This window comes from Ipomoea nil, unplaced genomic scaffold (assembly GCF_001879475.1).
Source record: "Ipomoea nil cultivar Tokyo-kokei standard unplaced genomic scaffold, Asagao_1.1 scaffold0436, whole genome shotgun sequence".
In the NCBI taxonomy this organism is placed as follows: domain Eukaryota; kingdom Viridiplantae; phylum Streptophyta; class Magnoliopsida; order Solanales; family Convolvulaceae; genus Ipomoea; species Ipomoea nil.
The window spans coordinates 776,380-796,256 of record NW_017616864.1 but is presented as its reverse complement, the minus strand read 5'-3'; the positions used below and the strand labels follow the sequence as shown (position 1 = coordinate 796,256).

Sequence of the window (19,877 nt, the reverse complement as noted above, 5' to 3'; positions counted from 1 at the left end):
TCGCGTGTTAGTCTGTCTCACTCGTCGCTTGCCCTAGTCGTTGGCGTGGTAGGGTTATGGCCAACGTTGGTGGTCGGAATGCTAAGCGCCATCGTCTTGCAACCAATGCTCCTCGCGCAGGTTTGGGATTTCATTTTTTTTTTGTTTTATTTGTTTTGTGTTCATTAGTTGGTTTTGCTAATGCATTAAATTGATTTCCTTGTGTAGGTTTTGGATTAGTGGATAGTGTTGGATTTGATGAAAGGGTGTCTTTCTACCGTACCTAGTGTTTTCAGTCTTGGGTTTTTGTTTTTGTTGTTCTCCCTGTTTTGGTGCTGATCCTATGAGTTTTAGCTGTGTTTTCAACTTTTTAAGGTTGTGAGTGTGGCTTGGGTGGTGTTTGGAGCGTGGTTTCGTTGTCTTCAATTTTTTGTTGTTGGTAGGATGTTGGGGTGTCCTACGGTTGCTGATGGGTTGTGGTTCAGTGTGGTCCTTTGGCACTATATGCCAAATTTCTCCTTTTTTGGGTTGTTTTATGTTTGTTTTTTTGTATGTTTTAGTTTACTTTGTTGTACTTTTTGAAATTTGTTCTACACGTTTTGGCACCCACAGGTAAACCAATGTGCACACCATCGTGTATCACAATAGTTTGGTCTCTGTTTTGTCAGACACTGTGGCTCACACCAATATTCCAAAGTGCACATGCTTTGTTTACCGTTGTTCACACACATTCTATTTTTGCCCGGATGTTTGATTTTGTTGTTTATTTGATTCCCATTGTTTCCTAATGGTGTTCGCTCTTTTTTTTTTCCTGAAGGATTTTTTGTTTGTGTTCTTTGATGATATGGTGGATGTTCAGCATGGGACTATTGTACGGAGGATTATTCCTAGAAGGATGCAGATGCGGTGGTGCGATGCACAGAACAAAGTGGATTGCGGGGTCTTTGCTATGTAGCACATGGAGACCTTCGTGGGGAAATCAGTGAATGTGTGGGATTGTGGTTTGCAAAAGGGTGATACGTATACCACGGGACTTGATTGGTTGAGATGACTTATATGCGTTAGATTTTATCAATTGAGATAAACATACACCATTGCAAGAACATTCGTACATCAGTTGAATCTCGTGACGCCCCTTAATAATGCTAGGGTCCCGTGGGCATTTGGATTTAGTTGATTAGCACTTTAGTTTAGTTTGTTTCCCATAACTTCATTTGTGTATTGTGATTATGATATTTGATAGCTAATCCTTGGATAGTTTATATTTTTTAATAGCACTTCTCTTGGTTTCTTTTTATGGAACACTCAGTTTATTTGGAATACACAACCTCTTGTTTAATCTAGTATGTCTGGTCACACATTGTGCTCTGTTTGGCACACACATTTCGTGCCATGTGCACACTATCGTCCATGACGTGTATGGTGATTCTTACATACAGAGTTCCTGCACATAACGGCACACCCATCAATCTCTAAGGGCCCCTACTTATTGTAGGTCTTTGCTTGCACAACTAATGCACCATAGTTTGGTGAAGCCCAATTGCACACCATTTCTCAAATGCTCACCATGTTGTATAGGGGGTTGCTCAAAGACTGTACCACCATTCATGTTGGCACACTCACTGTTACCCAAGGGCACAACTACACGTTTGTCATTTTTTGGCCAAACTCAATCTGTACTCTATGGCATAGTCGTTTTCTCATGAGTGCACATCGTCGTATATAACACCAATCCGCTTTTCGTGATTTCGATCATTTAGTACTTTTGGACATTATAGCGCTCACTATTCATCCTAAGTGCACAAAAGTTTTAACACGTGTGCACACAAGGGTTTGTGGCGTCTTCTTGATGCTGTGGGGACAAAATATTGTCTTTTACACACATTATGGGATACTATATTTGAGCTTCGCACCCCGTTGTGTGTCGTTTCATTCGGGCAGTGCCACTTCTCACTTACGCACACACAAACAAAACCCATGGGCACACCTTCTGTCCAATATGCCTCGGCTACTTTTCTAGAAGTGCAGACTGTGGTTCATAACATCATTCTGGTGTTTAGTTTATTTAGCTCCATTTATATATTATGATTATGATTACTGTTAGCTAATTCTTTGGTGGTCTATATTCTTTCAATAACACTTCTACCAGAATCTATTGTTTCAGTATATCAGTTTCCTAGCCACATTTTGGCACATCGAGTGCATTATGGCACACTCGGTTTATTACGACTGCTCAACTGCACATAGCGTGAACACGATTACAACGCACAATGTTATTTACCCGACTCATTGCAAATAGGAACACTCTCAATCTCTTCGTGATGGCACCAGCGTTCTAAAGCAAGTGCACACTGAGGTGTAATACATGTACCTCATCTCCGTGATAAAATAATGGCACACACGAATCAACCGAAGTGCACACCAGTTCATGGTTACAAAAAACATGTCACATTATGGCACTCATTGCATTCCACATGTGCACACCACCTTCTTGTTTGCATTTGCATGCATAAACTATTTTCGTGCCTTATGGCACACACCTGAAATAGGAACACTCTCAATCTCTTCGTGATGGCACCAGCGTTCTAAAGCAAGTGCACACTGAGGTGTAATACATGTACCTCATCTTCGTGGATAAAATAATGGCACACACGAATCAACCGAAGTGCACACCAGTTCATGGTTACAAAAAACATGTCACATTATAGCACTCATTGTATTCCACATGTGCATACCACCTTCTTGTATGCATTTGCATGCATAAACCATTTTCGTGCCTTATGGCACATACCTGAAATCCAAGTGCACACCATGGTGCAACACCTCGTCCTGGTTTTGGAGGTTTCAATCAGCCGGTAACATTGCACACATTTGCACAAAAAGCATAACCAGGGTGCACACCAACTTCGGAGTAACCTGAAGAGCCGCTCACGGTCTGGATGTAAAGGCACAACAATTTCAACAAAAGTGCACATTGAATGGTAGAACATCTACCGGGTTTTTAAAGATGTTTTGAACAAGAAGTTTTTCACGCACAGATAAACCAATGTGCACTGCTGACCTGTTGTTCATCGCCACACTATTACTTCACTTTATTTCACACACAGGTAAGCCGAAGTGCACACTGATTCATCACATAATGGCACACTCATATTAACCAGGGTGCACACTAATATGTACTGTGTTTTTTTGCAAAACGCACAACCTACACCAGTTAGATGCTCACAATTTAACTCAAAAATATATTTATTAGCCTGTATAATCAAGTTTTCATTCAATTATTCATTTACAAATAGCATAATAAAGAATGTGTGAATAACTATAATGTTGTAATAATAAATGAAATCGAAAAGAAACAAATTCAAAAAAAAATATCAATACAATAATGGTGAGTCAAAAACTTATTAGATACCATTGACTCAGGTATCTAATAAGTTCTACCTACTATTGGATTTGAATCAATGACTCCCGCCGTATGAAAGCGGTACTCTAACCACTGAGTTAAGTAGGTCTTTTATCATCTCAAATAGAACAAAATGGAACCCATCAATGGATTATAAATAGCATATTCCATATAAGCAATACCACTCAAAAAGATCAAAGATTCTTGATGTTAGATCATAGAATAGAATATTCATCTTGACAAGAAATTATCTACATGATAAAATAGATATCACAAGCACTAAGGCCTATAGCTCAGTTGGTAGAGCACCTCGTTTACACGCGCACCAATGTTTTTCAGGGAAGTCCATCATACAATGATGGAAAAAGTGATCTTTTTGAAAATCGATGTCTTACTCCATACAAAGAATGTTGTATAATGTTGGCTTCTGGTGGAGTAGACAGTTGCGGCTATTACGGTGTCCGTATTTGTTGCAAGTCCAACACTCCCTTTCTCAGTATATGTCGCCCCTGCTTGAAGTTCCAACGATAAAGGCGTTTTCCATTGAACACCTGGATGAACTCCCTAATGAGCCGTTATGACTTGAGAAGCTTTGCACTCGTTATGTCACCATAATATATAGTTAAGGTAAATGGCACAAACATATGGTCCTACGTGCACGCGTACTAGTGACTTGTTTGGCACATAACTTACCACCTAGGTGCACACACGGTAAACCTGCCTTAGAGTGTGGGATGTGTAGAAGGGCACATACATTCATCGTAGATCTGATTTTCGTGTGTGCCCATTCCTAAATTGTACTATTGTGTGCACACAACTCAGGTGGTTGTGACAGGAGGCGCTGTGCACTTGGGTATCGCAGTGTGTGCCATACTAAGCAGAACTACTGTGTGTGTTTGCCATGACGGCACACCTCGATGTATGCACTTAGGATGCCATGACTGAGCCGTCAGTACTCCTCCAAAAACTTCCACCATGGAATTCGCCAGACCCAGACTAACGAATGGCGAATCACCAAGGAATTCAATTGAATTCCACAATCGGATGACAAACACCGTAATGGGGTTTCAGTGGACTTACTTTCGTTGTTGTTTGTTGCCGCCATTCTCTCCGGTGAGTTTCTTGGTCGTTTCACGTAGTTTGCCGGTGTCGGATTCACTCTGCTATCCATAATTCGCAGGCGACTGTCGTGAGTAGCCCTGGAGCGGATGTGGAGATCGTTGAATTAGAGTCCTAGTGAATCGTTGAATTAGAGTCCCAGTGAATTCCTTCTTGTTGACCTAAATTCTAGGGATGTAATCAATTTTATTATTTAAGTCAAAATTATTAGGGGGCTAAAATTACCCTTATAACCTTTTGAATCTTTTATATTAATGATTAATTGACTTAGATTCAAAGGCTGGGATGGGTTCTTATGTTCTCACCTATTGAGTGGTTCCTACTTGAAGGCCACCCTATATATATATATATATATATATATATATATATATATATATATATATATATATATATATATATATATATATATATATAGTGAAAGGTTCTCGTGCGGATGTGCGGTGGATTAATGTGCGTGAGATTTGTACTCAATGTGCGTGAGTGTTGTGCTTAATGTGCCTGAGATTTGTACTTAATGTGCGTGAATGTGTAAAATGCAGCAGAAAATATAGATGTCAGCTTCTTCCCCATTCCAGTAGCCATTGCCGCCTCCCTGATGATGATGATGCGGAGGCGGGCTATGGTGGTTAAGAATTATGGGAATAATACAACAGAAATCCACACTTAACTGCTGTGCAAATTTTACTGTGCGTGCGTCATCTATATAAACATTCAACTGCACTGAAGGTAGCTGATAATCCAGAATCCATGGCCAAATTGAAGGAAGAACTAACAAGAAGCTTGGGCGTTAATGTGCGTGAGTTTCTGTTCTGCTTCCTTCTGAGCTCGTAATTCTGAAATACTCACGCACATTAAGCACAAATCTCATGCACATTAAACACAATACTCAGGCACATTAAGTACAAAACTCACGCATATTAACATCACGCACATTAAGTACAAATCTCAGGCACATTAAGCACAACACTCACGCACATTAAGTATAAACCTCACGCACATTAATCCACCACACGTCCGCACGGGAAGCCACAAATGCACCTGATCCCTTCCCTATATATATCATATCCTATATTATATAATAAAGCTATATGGCCTTGTGAAAATTGAATGTTGCATTTAATTTTCACAAGACCATATGACTTTAAGATGTGAAAATTACTTTAAGATGTGAAAATTAAATGCAACATTTAATTTTCACATCTTAAAGCCATATGGCTTTAAGAAGCATGCATGCAACCCCAAAGTCCATAAGTTTGAAATTAATATATAGCATAGCTATGTGGCTTAATATTTAAGATTGTTGATGTGCATATTGAGGACTACGGAGACAAAGATGCGTTATTCGTGGATTCATCGGATACTATCCAACAACACTCTCCAACTTAATTGACGTGAAGTAGGCTTAGTAACATTAAGATTATATTCTCGAATTATTAGTTCTCATCTTTTATTGATTACACACTTAATTCGATAGTATTTGGAAGAAAAAATCAATGTTCTAACTAAGATTGTGATTTTGGTCTTTAAAGGTCAATTGTATGTTGCTACATCTAGAGTTAGAAATCTCAAAGGTCTAAAAGTTTTGATCCGTGGTGACTCTAAAATTGTAATTCAATTACTATTGTAGTTTACTAAGTTCTTAAAAAATTTATAATATTAAATACTATGTACTAAATTTTTAATATAGTTTAAGATTTGTAGTAATCACCCACCTTAAATATTATTTTAATTGTAAATATATTTATGTTCATAATTTTATCATAGGAATTCACACATAATAATTATTAAATAACAAAAATTTTATATATGAATAAACCTCATATAGTGTGTATTTTTATAACATATTTTCCGTGCATCGCACGAGACAAATACTAGTGTATATATATATATATATATATATATATATATATATATATATATATATAGTTCAAGGAAATGCTACAACCTCAGAATGTAAAAATATCTCATTCTCATAATAAGCATTTTTAAGATACAAATCAATTTGATGAGTTCAACTTAGCAAAAAATACAACATTTTGATGAACCATTGAGCTGTGCTTGAAGAATCCACTGGGAACTGAAGCAAAAGACCTTTTCTGTTTGTGTAAGTTTCTTTCCCCCTGAAAGCGAGATGATAAGCACCTTCAATCAACCAAAAGAGAATGATGAACACCAATCTGGATTGGACTGGAAAAGTGGATATATTTATGGACTGCCTGCAACATTTTTGCCTGTTCTGAACTCGATGAAACCAAACAGTAGATGTCGGCAATGATTAACTTCAATCATGAGCCTACAAGCTGAAAGATAAAGTGCAGTTCAAATTCGATTGCAATAGAATAGCATCCTCTTCGGATGAAATGAAAGTACAATTATGTTTATACCCAACTACTATGTTGATATTGCATTGCAATAGAATAGCCTCTTCCTCCTCTATCACTTTCTTCTTAGAGCTCTCCACACTTTCCTTTGAGCTTTCAACACCTTCTTCTTCACCACACTTTTCCGAGCTTTCAGCCCTTTTTCATGATTAGAGCTTTCAACACATTATTCTTCGGAGCTTTGCACACTTTAATCTTCAGAGATTTCATTATTTTGAAAAATGAGAACAAAATAATAAAAATAAATTGGTACTTACCTTGAGACAACACAATTCAGCATTATTTAAGTTTATTTTTCAACATTCAAATTCAAATGATTAGTTATTGTCTTATATTCGTCTGCTCTTTAAAATAAGGTAATCTGGACTATATAAGCACTCAAGTCGATCTAAAAGAAGAGTCCATCCCAAAATGCTAGTACAATGAGGACTCCAATAGGTGAGAGAACCTCAGCTCCAAGTTTAAGGATCACTCATGAATATATGCCGCAGGTTTCATTGGCACCAAAAAGCTAAGCATTTCAATATGTTGTAAAAGAAATACTGAATTGAACAATGGATTGTTACAACTGGGACATGGTGTCATTGGAACAGAAAAACATCATAACATACACAGTTGAATTGTAGCAGACAATTGCAAAAGATAATATGGAGTTTAACCACAAGTTTCATAGGTATATACATACATACCTTGGCTTTGGATCATAAGTTTATAATAAGCCCAAAATTTAAAAATTCCTAACTCACTTTCTTCTTAGCACTTTCCTCTTCAAATCTTTGAATGCATTCAGGGATTTCGACACCTTCTTCTTCAGATTTTTCATCACTCTCTTCCGATGTTTCAACCTTTCTTGATCAGAGCTTCCAACACTTAATTCTTTATATATTCCCACGCTTTCTTCTTTAGAGCATTCCACACTTTGTTCTTCAGAGCTTTTAATATATGGCAATTCAACCTTGAAAAGAAATTGAAAATGAGTACAAAAATAAATAATAAATAATTATCTTAATTAATACATGGAATAAGAAGGTAGAAAACTAATATTCTGAAATAATGAAAATGAATTAGAGAGAAACCATCAAGCTTCTTACGAATTCTTCTGTAGACCTTTTCACATTTTCTTCTTCAGAACTTTTCACACTTTCCACATTTTCTTCTTCAGAGTTTACTACAATTTCTTCTTCAAAGCTTTCATTATATGGCAATTCAACCTTGAAAAGTAATTGAAAATGAGTACAAAAATAAATAATTATATTAATTAATACATGGAATGAGAAGGTAGAAAACTAATATTTTGAAATAAAGAAAATGAATTAGAGAGAAACCATCGAGCTTCTCACGCATTCTTCTTTAGAGCTTTTCACATTTTCTTCTTCAGAACTTTTCACACTTTCCACATTTTCTTCTTCAGAGTTTACTACATTTTCTTCTTCAAAGCTTTCATTATTTGGCAATTCAACCTTGAAACGTAATTGAAAATGAGTACAAAAATAAATAATTAATTAAATTAATACATGGAATTAGAAGGCAGTAAACTAATATTTTGAAATAATGAACAAGAATTAGAGAGAAACCTTAGTTCTAACTTCACGAACATGAAGTGGACAATCTGTCGTTCCTTCAAGCAATAACTTCTTTGCAGAGGAAATCTGCATTGCAGAAGTCACAAGAGAAGAATAACAACATTCTAACACAATCAACTTCAGTGTTCCAATATATGCAAAACTAATTGGAACTTGTTTCAATTCCCAACAATATCTTAAGACCAGGTGCTCCAAAACTGGGAAATGATTAGAATTTGCATTCCAATATTTGAGATCTGAACGTGAAATGAGAAGTGCCTTTAATTCCCAAAAGCACTGCTCTGATTGTTCCCACTTTGAGCCACAGAACGCGAAATCTTTTAGTTTAAGCACCTCAAGGTGCGGCAACTTGCCAATTGTGTCCATCTCTTCCCACGGAAGATAAGTATAACAAAGTGTCAACTTCTTAAGGTTTGGCGGAAAACCAATTGGAAGATAAAAGCGCTCAACTCTTCCTACTTCAAACTTCAGCTTCTCAAGTAGATGTAAATACACAAGGCTCCCTAGATAGCTAGGGGCCAGTTGGCCTTCAACGTAAATCCCAAGTTCCTTTAGGTTTGGAACCATTCTGAAGTTTGGTTTTTTGTCGGAGCTAGCAACTTTCAACCAATAAAGAGTTTGTAGATTGTTTTTTACTAAGCAAGGGAGATACTGTGAACATCTCTTGTCAACATGCAAATGCCTCAATCATGGCAAACCCAAAATATCACATGGCAGGTGCAAAGGACATTTTTTGATCCACGAAGTAACTATGACAGTTTGAAAATTTTTAAGCTTGAAAAATTGGAGCTTGTAAAGAGAACCAATGGTACTTAAAGCCAAGTATCTCAAATGAACCAAATTCGTTATTTCACTAGATAGGCATTGTGACCATCTAACTAATGATAAATCCAATACTCTTAGCAATTTCAAACATGGGTATACCAACCTACATTTTGAATGTTGTACATCTTTACTAAAGCAGAGAATGGAATGGATTTTATCAGGAGTGCAATTCCCATAACTCGCTTGATTGACTGGCCAATAACTTGTTTGACAGCTTAACGAACGACTAGACTTTGGAGCATGATTGTCATTGATAATGCACAAAGCATTCCCCTTTATTGCTTCTCTCACACAAACCTCATGCACTCGATCATGAACCTTACATGATTTAACTTTGCTGTCAATACTCAGCTCAATAACTTGAACTAGATTTCTATTAATGAGATCATCCAAGTAACTCTCTGCCACTTCTTCCAAACTCATATTTTTATGTGGCATTAAAAATCCCCCTGCAACCCATAAGTTGATTAGTCTCTTAACAGGAATGAAGTTGTCTTCAGGAAAGACACCAAAATAATGAAAGCAAGCTTTCAAGTGACTAGGTAAGTAGTTGTAGCCCAATGAAAGTATTTTTGAAATTCTGTTGTTTTAATCATATGTATCAACTCTATCCAAAGTTTCCGCAACATCTTTCCATATTTCTAGAGACTCTTTTGCTGTTGCCAAAAGTCCAGCAATCACAACAACTGCTAGTGGCAATCCACTGCAACCAAGAACAATGCGTTTGCCAATTAACTCATATTTCCTGGGAACGCATTGTCTTCGCCCAAACACTTGGTCTCCGGACAGTATAGATGGTGTGTTTCAGGTGTTCCAGAGCAGTAGGAGGACCTATACTTATATAGCCTTATATGCCATCAATATAGGCTTTGTAACGGAAACTGTTATTTCCGTTACAACATTAATGCTACCACTAAGTAGCCATAAAGTGCCCTATTTAAACTTGCACCACAATAATATGACTTAATGGAAAATATTGTTTACATTCTCCCACTTGGTGCAAGTATAAACTTAAGGAAATAGGAAACAAATCCTCAAGATTCATCCATATGAACCAACATCATGACTCTTTGCATGCTTTATGTCTGTCAACATTGAATCTTGAACCTTTTAAATCTTAATGGCCCAGGATCAATTTGATGAGACGAACGACTCCAATAAATGCTAAAGAATCTAACTCGTGATAGTTCACCATAAACTTAATGCCATTGTTATAATAAAAACTATTAATGTTGTTACAACATTTTCAGAAATATGTTGCACAACTTGTAGCTAGCTCAACAAATTGAACTATTGATTTTATAATAACAAAGCAAGGTGTCTTATCCTTGAAGTGGAGCAATCTTGAAGTGAGACATCTTTAATGATCTTTCGAAATGATCACTCCCACTGATCAAATGGGACATCTTATTGATCTTTTAAATGATCACTCCCACTGATCAAACCATTACTCCCACTAAATAAGTTATTCTTGAGCATAAATGATATACACATAGAATTATAACTGGCCTTAAAGTTATAAATTCTAAAATTGGTATGATAAAATTTTATCTTGATCATCAATTTAAACATAAGAATCTAGTGACATAAAACTTGCCTGTAGGCTAAAGATTTATTCAATTAGACTCAACTGAGATTTTATGATAATCAAATAGGAGAATCTAATGACACAAAACTTGCCTGTGGGCTAAAGTTTTGTTCAATTAGACTCAACTAAAACTTTACGATAAAATTATTATCAAAGGGGATAGAATAATCTAGTGACATAAAACTTGCTTGTGGGCTAAAGTTTTATTCAATTAGATCCATCTACAACTTATGATAAAACTGTCAAACCATGTTCCTTTTCTTAATCCATGTGGGTAAATTAAGAAATATGATTTAATATTTTATCTTGACTATTTACATTAATATAATAAAATTCATGTGGGTAGATTTTATTATACTTCATGTAATTAGTCACAAAGTGATCAAAATAACTTAATGATTTCAGTTATGAAATTGTATTGATCACTTGATATCTGTACACAAAAGAATATTAATGTACCAAAGCTATTAATCCAAATTTCTTCCATACATAATAAATACACATAAAAGAAACTAAACTAATACCACAAAATGTACACATAAAAATACCTTTGAATATGTACATATATCATAACTTTATGATAGAAGACGCCAATTTATTTATATTAAAACCATATGTTAAATAAATTGACTTTCCTATCTGTAATGATAAAACTCACCAAAACTATATTCCGATGCATAATTACCTGTGGGCTAAATTATGATCATAGTTTGGTGTTTTTACCCTAATTAATTATATAAACATAACAAAATTGCCTGTGTGCTAAATTTTATTATATCATATAATTAATCACAATCAATACGTCTATGACTGTATGTGATCTCACAAAATTTCAATTAATCAAAGATATCGTGGCTACTACTTAATTAATCAAAATTATAAGATCACTAGACAATTTTCTTAATATCTTAGTCATCAACTTTAAAGCCTAAAAACAATTATGCAACAATATTATAAGCAATTCCAAGTGTACTCCCAGGAAAGTTGGTTGGGACAGAGCCTCATTAAGAATAACCAACTTCTTAGACAGAGTAATGTTTAAAGGAAACTAGTAGCACATTGCCCACTTTCCGAGAAACTTTTCACCGGTTTATGTTTTCTCACACTAAAGGCATAATTGACAAATAATCTTTCCAAGTCTTTAATAGTTCACATATGGAAAGATTTGATCTTAGGTGAACAATTTAGACGGTCTAAAGGTGCTTAAACATAATGCACTACCGTATATAATTCCATACACAAAGTTCACGCTAACAAGGAATTATTATAATTCCTAACTTATGCAATTCCAAAGGCATAATATAATGTTATGCTAGTGAACGATCATATGTGAAATTCAATATGCTTATATCCAAATAAATTGTGCACCATAATAACAATTTAAAATGAGCTATAAAACTATTATTCAAATAACAACATAAATCCAAAACTTTAGGGATTATAAAATTTGAATAATAATTTATAATAACCCTATACTTTTCAATTATTGAAAAGTTTTAGCTTTTAGGCCCAATACAAAAAAGATTCAATGCATATAGTAAACTTTATGAGAACTAGTTTAAAATTGTAAATTCTAACCATATCAAAACCATACGATATGTTGACATTTACAAATTAAATTCTCACAAACTAAATTGCATAATTTAAACCATAATATTATGCACTTAATTTAATTATATGCATAAAACAAACTTAAAAATATGAATATAAAATCAAACATCCATACTCAATCAAAGTGGGCATCAACAATCCAAAAACAATAATGATAACAATGTTACGACATATTGATTCCTCAATTCAAAACTGATAATCGTTATTACTGTAATTATTACATAACGGTAATAACGGAATAATCAATTTTCTTAATCGTAACCGAACAACATTTAATATTAATAATAATTATTATTAAATGTTAAATAATATCATCATTATTACCACATTAGTTTTGGACAAGCAAATTCAAATGAATTTCAAAGTATAATTCTTAACATCATAATCTAAATCATTATGGCAAGACTAAAATGGATAATAATATCCAATTGCCATAACCATATGCATTTTCCAAAATTGTTATTCAAAATTACACTCCATAATTAAAAATATTATCGAATTCAAAGTTGCAAAATTATGAAATTGCAATGAATAGCCACAATAATCACATAATATTATAATAATTAGGAGATTTAACATGGAAAAGCAATTGCTGAAACCGCAAGCCTTTAAAACATTTTTCGGGAAAATTTTAAAACGTAATAAAATTAAAAACCCAAAATATATTAAAGTTGGAAAATATAATAACCAACATTTTCAACTTTAATAAACTAATATAAAGGCATAACTAATAGCGGTTATGGACTGAAACTATATTAATGTCATTATTACCAAAACAAAATCATAATGCAAACTGAATGACAAGAAAACGTGTCAAACAATTACTTATTGGTAACGAAAGTAAATAGCTTCAATTACTAATTACCATAACAATTGCAATAATTGCCAATCGTCTTAATATATCAGCCAATCACGACAATTAGTCAAAATATAGCAATTTACCTTTACCATAAATAATGTAACAAAACAATAACAATATGCATTAAAGCAAATTTTAGCACAAATTATTATGACAATCTAAAAAGAAAAAGATTTTTTAAAATAATAATCATGCTCAAAAAGATCCATAATTACTCAATTACCATTAATAACAATAAAAAAAATTATTGTTATTATTATTAAAATAAGAATGGTAATATGATGAATAATTAAAACTTTTTCAAAACTTGCCAATTTAAAAAATAAAACTAATTAATGATAATTTTTTTTTTTGAATGCTACTAGCTCTATTACAATGTAGTATCTGTTCATATACTTTCTCAACCTACTGAAACACAAAGAGCTAATAACGCCTCTACTGAGGCTCGAACTCACAATCTTCCAAATGGAAGTCCAACCCGGGTACCATTGGACCACATAGTCCTGGTAATTAACGCACCATGGAGACTCTTCATTGTCTTTACTCCTTTACTGCATGCCTTCTCCATGACCACACCCAGCCGAAGGACTGCAGACCAGGCGAACGCCGGCGACATCACCGGAAGGGAAGCCTCCTCTTTGTCGCCGATTGGAAGCCACATCAACTTCATTCCTCCCCTCGTAGACTCGTAGTAGCGAAATCAATGGCAGCCAACCTTTCCGGACAATAAAATAACCGGTAGCTGCCGTACAGCGCCCCACGGCGCTGCTTATACGCTATCGTAGAAAATAGGTAGAGGAAACACCGGCGACCCTCCATCTTCTTCATGCATAGCCGGCTGGTGACCTTCTTCACATCGGCGAAGACAGCGGTTGACCACCAAAATAGGAGTCGCAATGTTGCTGACACAGTTTTCCGACAGCACCCACTCCATAGTGCTCCTTACCTCTGGTGAAAGCTCGCCGAAAAAGGAAAAAGACAACAATTCCAGGCAAGAACAAAATATATACCAACAGTAACAAACCCAGGTATATATATTTATATATATAATTTGTGATTTTGAACGCATAGACAGTGGAATCCGTGTGAACAAATAATTGGAATGGATTGCACATTTGAACAACGAGGACAGATAATAGGAACAAATAGTAAAAATAGTAATGTGAACAAATAAGCTATTCCGATATCACATTATCTATTTGTTCACATTATCTCTTTGTCCAACGATTTAGATATGCATTGGGATGATATGGACAGGAGAAATAGTAAAAATATATACTTCATATTCGAAAACACATATCCGATGCAAATTTCACAACATGCATACAATAACAGGAATATATGCATATGTACTTCTGTATCATACATTTCATAGCAACTGATATCCATACTGCAAACAAATTTTCGAGGAAAAAACAGCAGTAAAACATATATTGCATAATATATAATTCAAAATATATATCATATGCAAATTTATCAACTAGGCAGAGATTAAACAGGCTCTGATACCAAATGTTAGAATAATTATACAATATTATAATTGTAATGATCTAACCTCGTAGCGGAAGCATAGGAATCGAGCAAAACTCCAACCATAGTTGATACCTTTGTGTATTGCATTGTGAATAATCGTAGTAGCAATTTCTGCAGAGTAACGCTGTCTCCCACTTGGTCTCCGGACAGTATAGATGGTGTGTTTCAGGTGTTCCAGAGCAGTGGGAGGACCTATACTTATATAGCCTTATATGCCATCAATATAGGCTTTGTAACGGAAACTGTTATTTCCGTTACAACATTAATGCTACCACTAAGTAGCCATAAAGTGCCCTATTTAAACTTGCACTACAATAATATGACTTAATGGAAAATATTGTTTACATGCATCCCATGCAGCAGTGGTCCATATGTCATCCAAAAAAATTAAATACTTCTGGCCCATCAAACTTCTGCATAATTGCTCAGCTATTTGAGCATCGTCTATGTCGTAGATTTCACTTGTTATTGGTGAAATACAACGTAATAGACCAATGAGCATCTCTTTGAGGTTATGAACCTGAGACACAACTACCCATACTCGAATTTGAAAGCAAGCAATAGTAATTGGATGTCCATAAACTCTTTTGGCTAATGTAGTTTTTCCTATACCTCATTCCCCGACGAGTGGGATAACTTGTAGTTTCTGCTCTGGATTTTCAACATATTTCTGAAACTTGTCAATGTTACTTTTCCTCAAAATGGTGAAAACTGATCTCATCAAGTGTGAATAACAGAGCTGGTTAATTATCGTCTCTATATCACTGTCAAGTCCTATAATCACTTCATTCTCAGGATCTAAAGCATTTCGGTAGGTATCCCAAACTGTGTTGTTTTCTATCTCAAGCTCTAAACCAGATCTTTTTTTTTTTTCTGCCAGGATCTATTCTTTAACTTCCTCAATATTTCTTACCACATGATTCAAGGTCGAATGAAGTTTTTCACGAGCCAAAAATGCATTCTCTTCCAGATAAGCTGCCAAATATACTCCTTTTAGATCATTTTCTATTCTGTAATTTATATATATTCTAGCAACTTTGTTTTGGATCATTTTCTATTCTGTAATTTATATATATTCTAGCAACTTTGTTTTGGATATCTTTATACAGTATCTTAGCCAAGGTGTCCCCTTCATTCATTTTCATCTTACATTCCTCCAAAAAGGCTTGCAGAATGCAGAGATTGACAGACAGCAACTCGATCATTTGAAGCAGCGCCACCTTCAATCCTCCGGCATAAAAAATCGAAAGTAGTTTGGGCTCCACAAGGTGGTGCTCTACTATTTTGATTAGAGTGGTTACAGCAGCATAAGCCATTATATTGAACTTCTCTACAGTGTTTCTGGAACTCATATTATTAGTCTCAATTATTGAGCAAGAAAATAGCAGAGATAGAAGATAATGGTGCATAATGCAACATTATGGCTTAAAATCATTGCATCTTCTAGCTAGCTACTTTCTAAACTTCATGTCGTTCAATAGAAAATGCACAGTTTAATTTGTTACCATTACCAGTTTTTGTTTTTTCTATTGTTTGTATGCTGAGGGGCCATGTTATTTAAATGTATTTTCATACATAGTGATCGCTCAATCAAAATGAGATAAATATTTTGAACTTAATGCTACTGACTCAACGCCTCCACGGAGGTTCGATTTCATGACCTCCCATATAGGAGAGTTACTACATGTCTTCTGAACAGGTGCTTGGCTGGTGTGTTTAGTTTATTTTCTAGAAAAATGAGTAAAATTGTATGTTTAAACATTTTGGCCGAAGTCATTTTCTGCCAAAATGGCTTCATTTTTCCCAGTCAACGGAAAATGTTTTCCGTTGACTGAATTTTCCTGTTGCATCCGAACACTGAAAATTCCAAAAACACAGAAGTCATTTTTCGAGTTTTCAAACGGACTCTTAGTGAATTGAGAGGGCAAAGCATAATGCTAAACTATATATATCAAAGCAAAAAAAAAAAAAAAAAAAATGGAATTGAGTGATGTTGGAGAAAGTATGAAACATACCTTAGGTTGATGAAGATGGAGATGGAGATGGAGTTGGAGAACTGGGTTTGGATAATATCAGATAAGAAATGGAGTTTATGTAATAGGAAAAAGATAATAGTGAAGCTCACAAAAGAGGGATAATAAAACATCTATCTTAGTTCTCCTGTATACAACCATAGTGCTGAATGTTGGCCCATATCGGAGCCTGAGCTCTGAAACAATAAGATCCGCCCCCTTGGGCCATCGTCTCTGACGAACAGCTTTCCGCTCCTAACGACGGCAGCGATCACCGGAGACTCGTCACCTGAGCTTTCGGGTGATTATGCACGCCCTTATACACGATCTCCGTGATATGCCCGTCCGGTGAACGCTCCACCTTCTTTTTTTTTTTTTTTTTTTTTTTAAAGAAAGCAACCCATTAAAACCGAAAGAAATCAAGAACGATAACCACATTTACACTAATCAGTTGAGCAATTAGAGATTCTTGAGACCGAACAATCAACTACACATGGAGTTGCAGGGTCACTGTGATGATGGTAATAGCTCATGCAATAATGTGGTTCTATCCTCTGTTGTGCTTGATGCCACATTGAGCACACGAGATGGCAATGAATCCGAGGGTGATGGGTATTGTGGGCGAGGTCTACTCACACTGGGTGGGAGATTCTGCAAAGCCTTTGCGTTGTTAGTCGTGCTGTACATTTGAAGGTCATTGTGTAAAGGCACAACCAAAACGGGTCTGGTAGCTGCAGCTGAGGATGATGCATAATCATGTATACTTGTTCTAAGATGGTCATTTGTTAGCTGTGGCGGAGAAGTAATGATATCAATGTTGGTAGTTTGGGAACGAATTGTTTCGTTTATTTCAGTCTGCAGGTTCTTAATCTGGGCTCACTAGTACAAAATAGGTCATCTGCGTCTGTTGTAAAAGGCAAAAGGCGTCTGTTTTACAACAGACGCCTATGAACCAGACACTGATAGTCTATAGTTTAGGCGTCTGTTGTTAACCGACGCCTAAGTTGACAATAGGCGTTTGTTTCTTTTAAGAAACAGGCGCCTATAGTATTAAAAAAAAATTTTAAAAAATAGGATAGGCGTCTGTTGACGCCTATCTTATCCTTTTTATAAAAAAAAAAAAAAAATAGCTCAGTTCATTGTCTTTCAATCTTTCAACCAAATTCAACATAATCAAATTTAATCAACCATAATCAATTCAATCCATCAATTGATAATAATATATTCTAATTCACACTACAACACATTCACAAATTCACAATATTTAATAACATTTTAACAATTATAAATAAAATAAATTTCAATTAATAACCTGTTCACACTACAACACATATCAACAAATTGACAATATTTAATAACAATAGTTTAACAATAATAGCATTCAAAAAAAAAAAGTCTAACAATAATAAATAAAATAAATTTCAATCAACAACCTGAATAGATAAATCTGACTTTCAATAAATGACTTATACTTAATGTTAACAAAATGTAGCATGTAATCTAATTTCAGTATCAATCAGTAAATGCATGATATTTTCTAAACAAAATCATCTCAAGAGTACATCACATCACGCATGCAATTATTGTACCCCAAAGAAAGAAATCAAGTATATTGACTATAATAGCTTCAATGAAGTTAAGCATCTATGCATGTATGGAGGAAGCTAGAGTGAATGTACACACACAAAAATAGTGATAACCTGGCCTCAAGCTCTGGTGGAAGATATATATAGTCATCATAAATTGATCCTTGAAACCTCAGCTTAACATTTCATCAGATTCATCCTACAAAAGTCCAAGGATCATATAATATTAAATATAAACTTACTGCATTGAAGTGTAAGGCAAACCTAGAAATGCACAAGACCATGAAAATGCATAAATATATATACAACCATCATATGTAGTCTACTAGAAGATAAGAAATAGGTAAGGCATATAAGTATTTAAGGAGTGGTGCCCACCGAACTACTTATTCCAGTATGACATTCATATATTCTCAGTGACTTTGGTCTCTTTGGCTGTGGATGTTGAAATTTGTACCTCTACTGCAGAGTATTTAATAAGAATTATCAGAATAAGGAGGAAGGAGGAAGGAGGGTAGAAGCAACAGAATATTTTGAAGAAACTAAATCATTTTGTTGATGCAATAAACAACACAAACATCTTAACTTCATAGGAAGAAAAAAATCATGGCCAGCTAATACCGTACAAGATTAACAACAAACACCAGATTATTTAACTGAAAAATATATTAAAATTTATGAATCTTACAGTAAAAAAAATAGGGTATGGGATAATCCTATTTCTGTATACTACAGTAGTAGTTTCGAGGTCATAAACAAATACAAGTTCAAGCTATGTAAACACATAAATTAAACTATATTTCTGGGATATCTGCCAAAAACAAAAGAAATATATTACTGTAAAATTATTCCACAAATACTGCCAAGAAAATATCTATATACTGATCAACAAACTCAAACATCAAAGCAATTTGATCATGACATACCATCATTATGTTTGAAGATACTGTGTTAAGTTCATACAGACAACAAATCTCAATGCTCTGCAATAGAAGACAAATCAAATTATCTGTCAAAGACATGCAATACAAAATTCATCTATCTTTAAAATTATGTTTTTCTTATTAGGGATAGGGCTAAAACTAAATGCAAAAGAGTCATATTCGAAGTTAGACATATTTATGGAGAGTGGAGATATTTATGATAGAATCCTCATAGAACTCACAGAATTATGGGGTTTACTCTTTAATCATATAGCATCATGCCAATACAACCAAAGATGAACAGAAGGTACCTTTGCTCTTCCAGTGAATGTTTAAGCTCAATGATCTCAAGCTGAGAGTGCTTGATAATGTTCTCTAAACTGCCAACCTGTCTTGAAAATGATGAATGAGAAACAGAGTGAGATTTATGAATTATGACACTTCATCTTCTTACCAAAGCTTATACTTCATCTTC

At 34.8% G+C, this 19,877-nt stretch overlaps 1 protein-coding gene and 1 long non-coding RNA gene across 2 annotated transcripts in view; both read right to left on the bottom strand.

Moving 5' to 3' along the window:
- Window positions 1-7,515: 7,515 nt before the first annotated feature.
- LOC109172857 (girdin-like) overlaps window positions 7,516-19,877 on the bottom strand; it is a 104,165-nt gene continuing 91,803 nt past the window's right edge. The window contains exons 4-6 of the mRNA XM_019322100.1: window positions 8,208-8,345; window positions 7,990-8,093; window positions 7,516-7,814 (exon numbers count right to left, since the gene is read on the bottom strand). Of these exons, the coding sequence (XP_019177645.1) occupies window positions 7,625-7,814; window positions 7,990-8,093; window positions 8,208-8,345 (432 nt within the window). The 3' untranslated portion in view covers window positions 7,516-7,624. The remainder of the gene's footprint in view (window positions 7,815-7,989; window positions 8,094-8,207; window positions 8,346-19,877) is intronic.
- Window positions 18,583-19,148, bottom strand: LOC109172867. The gene is made up of 2 exons (XR_002052802.1): window positions 18,858-19,148; window positions 18,583-18,678 (listed from the first exon to the last, which is right to left on the bottom strand). It is a non-coding gene; the product is annotated as an uncharacterized LOC109172867 (long non-coding RNA).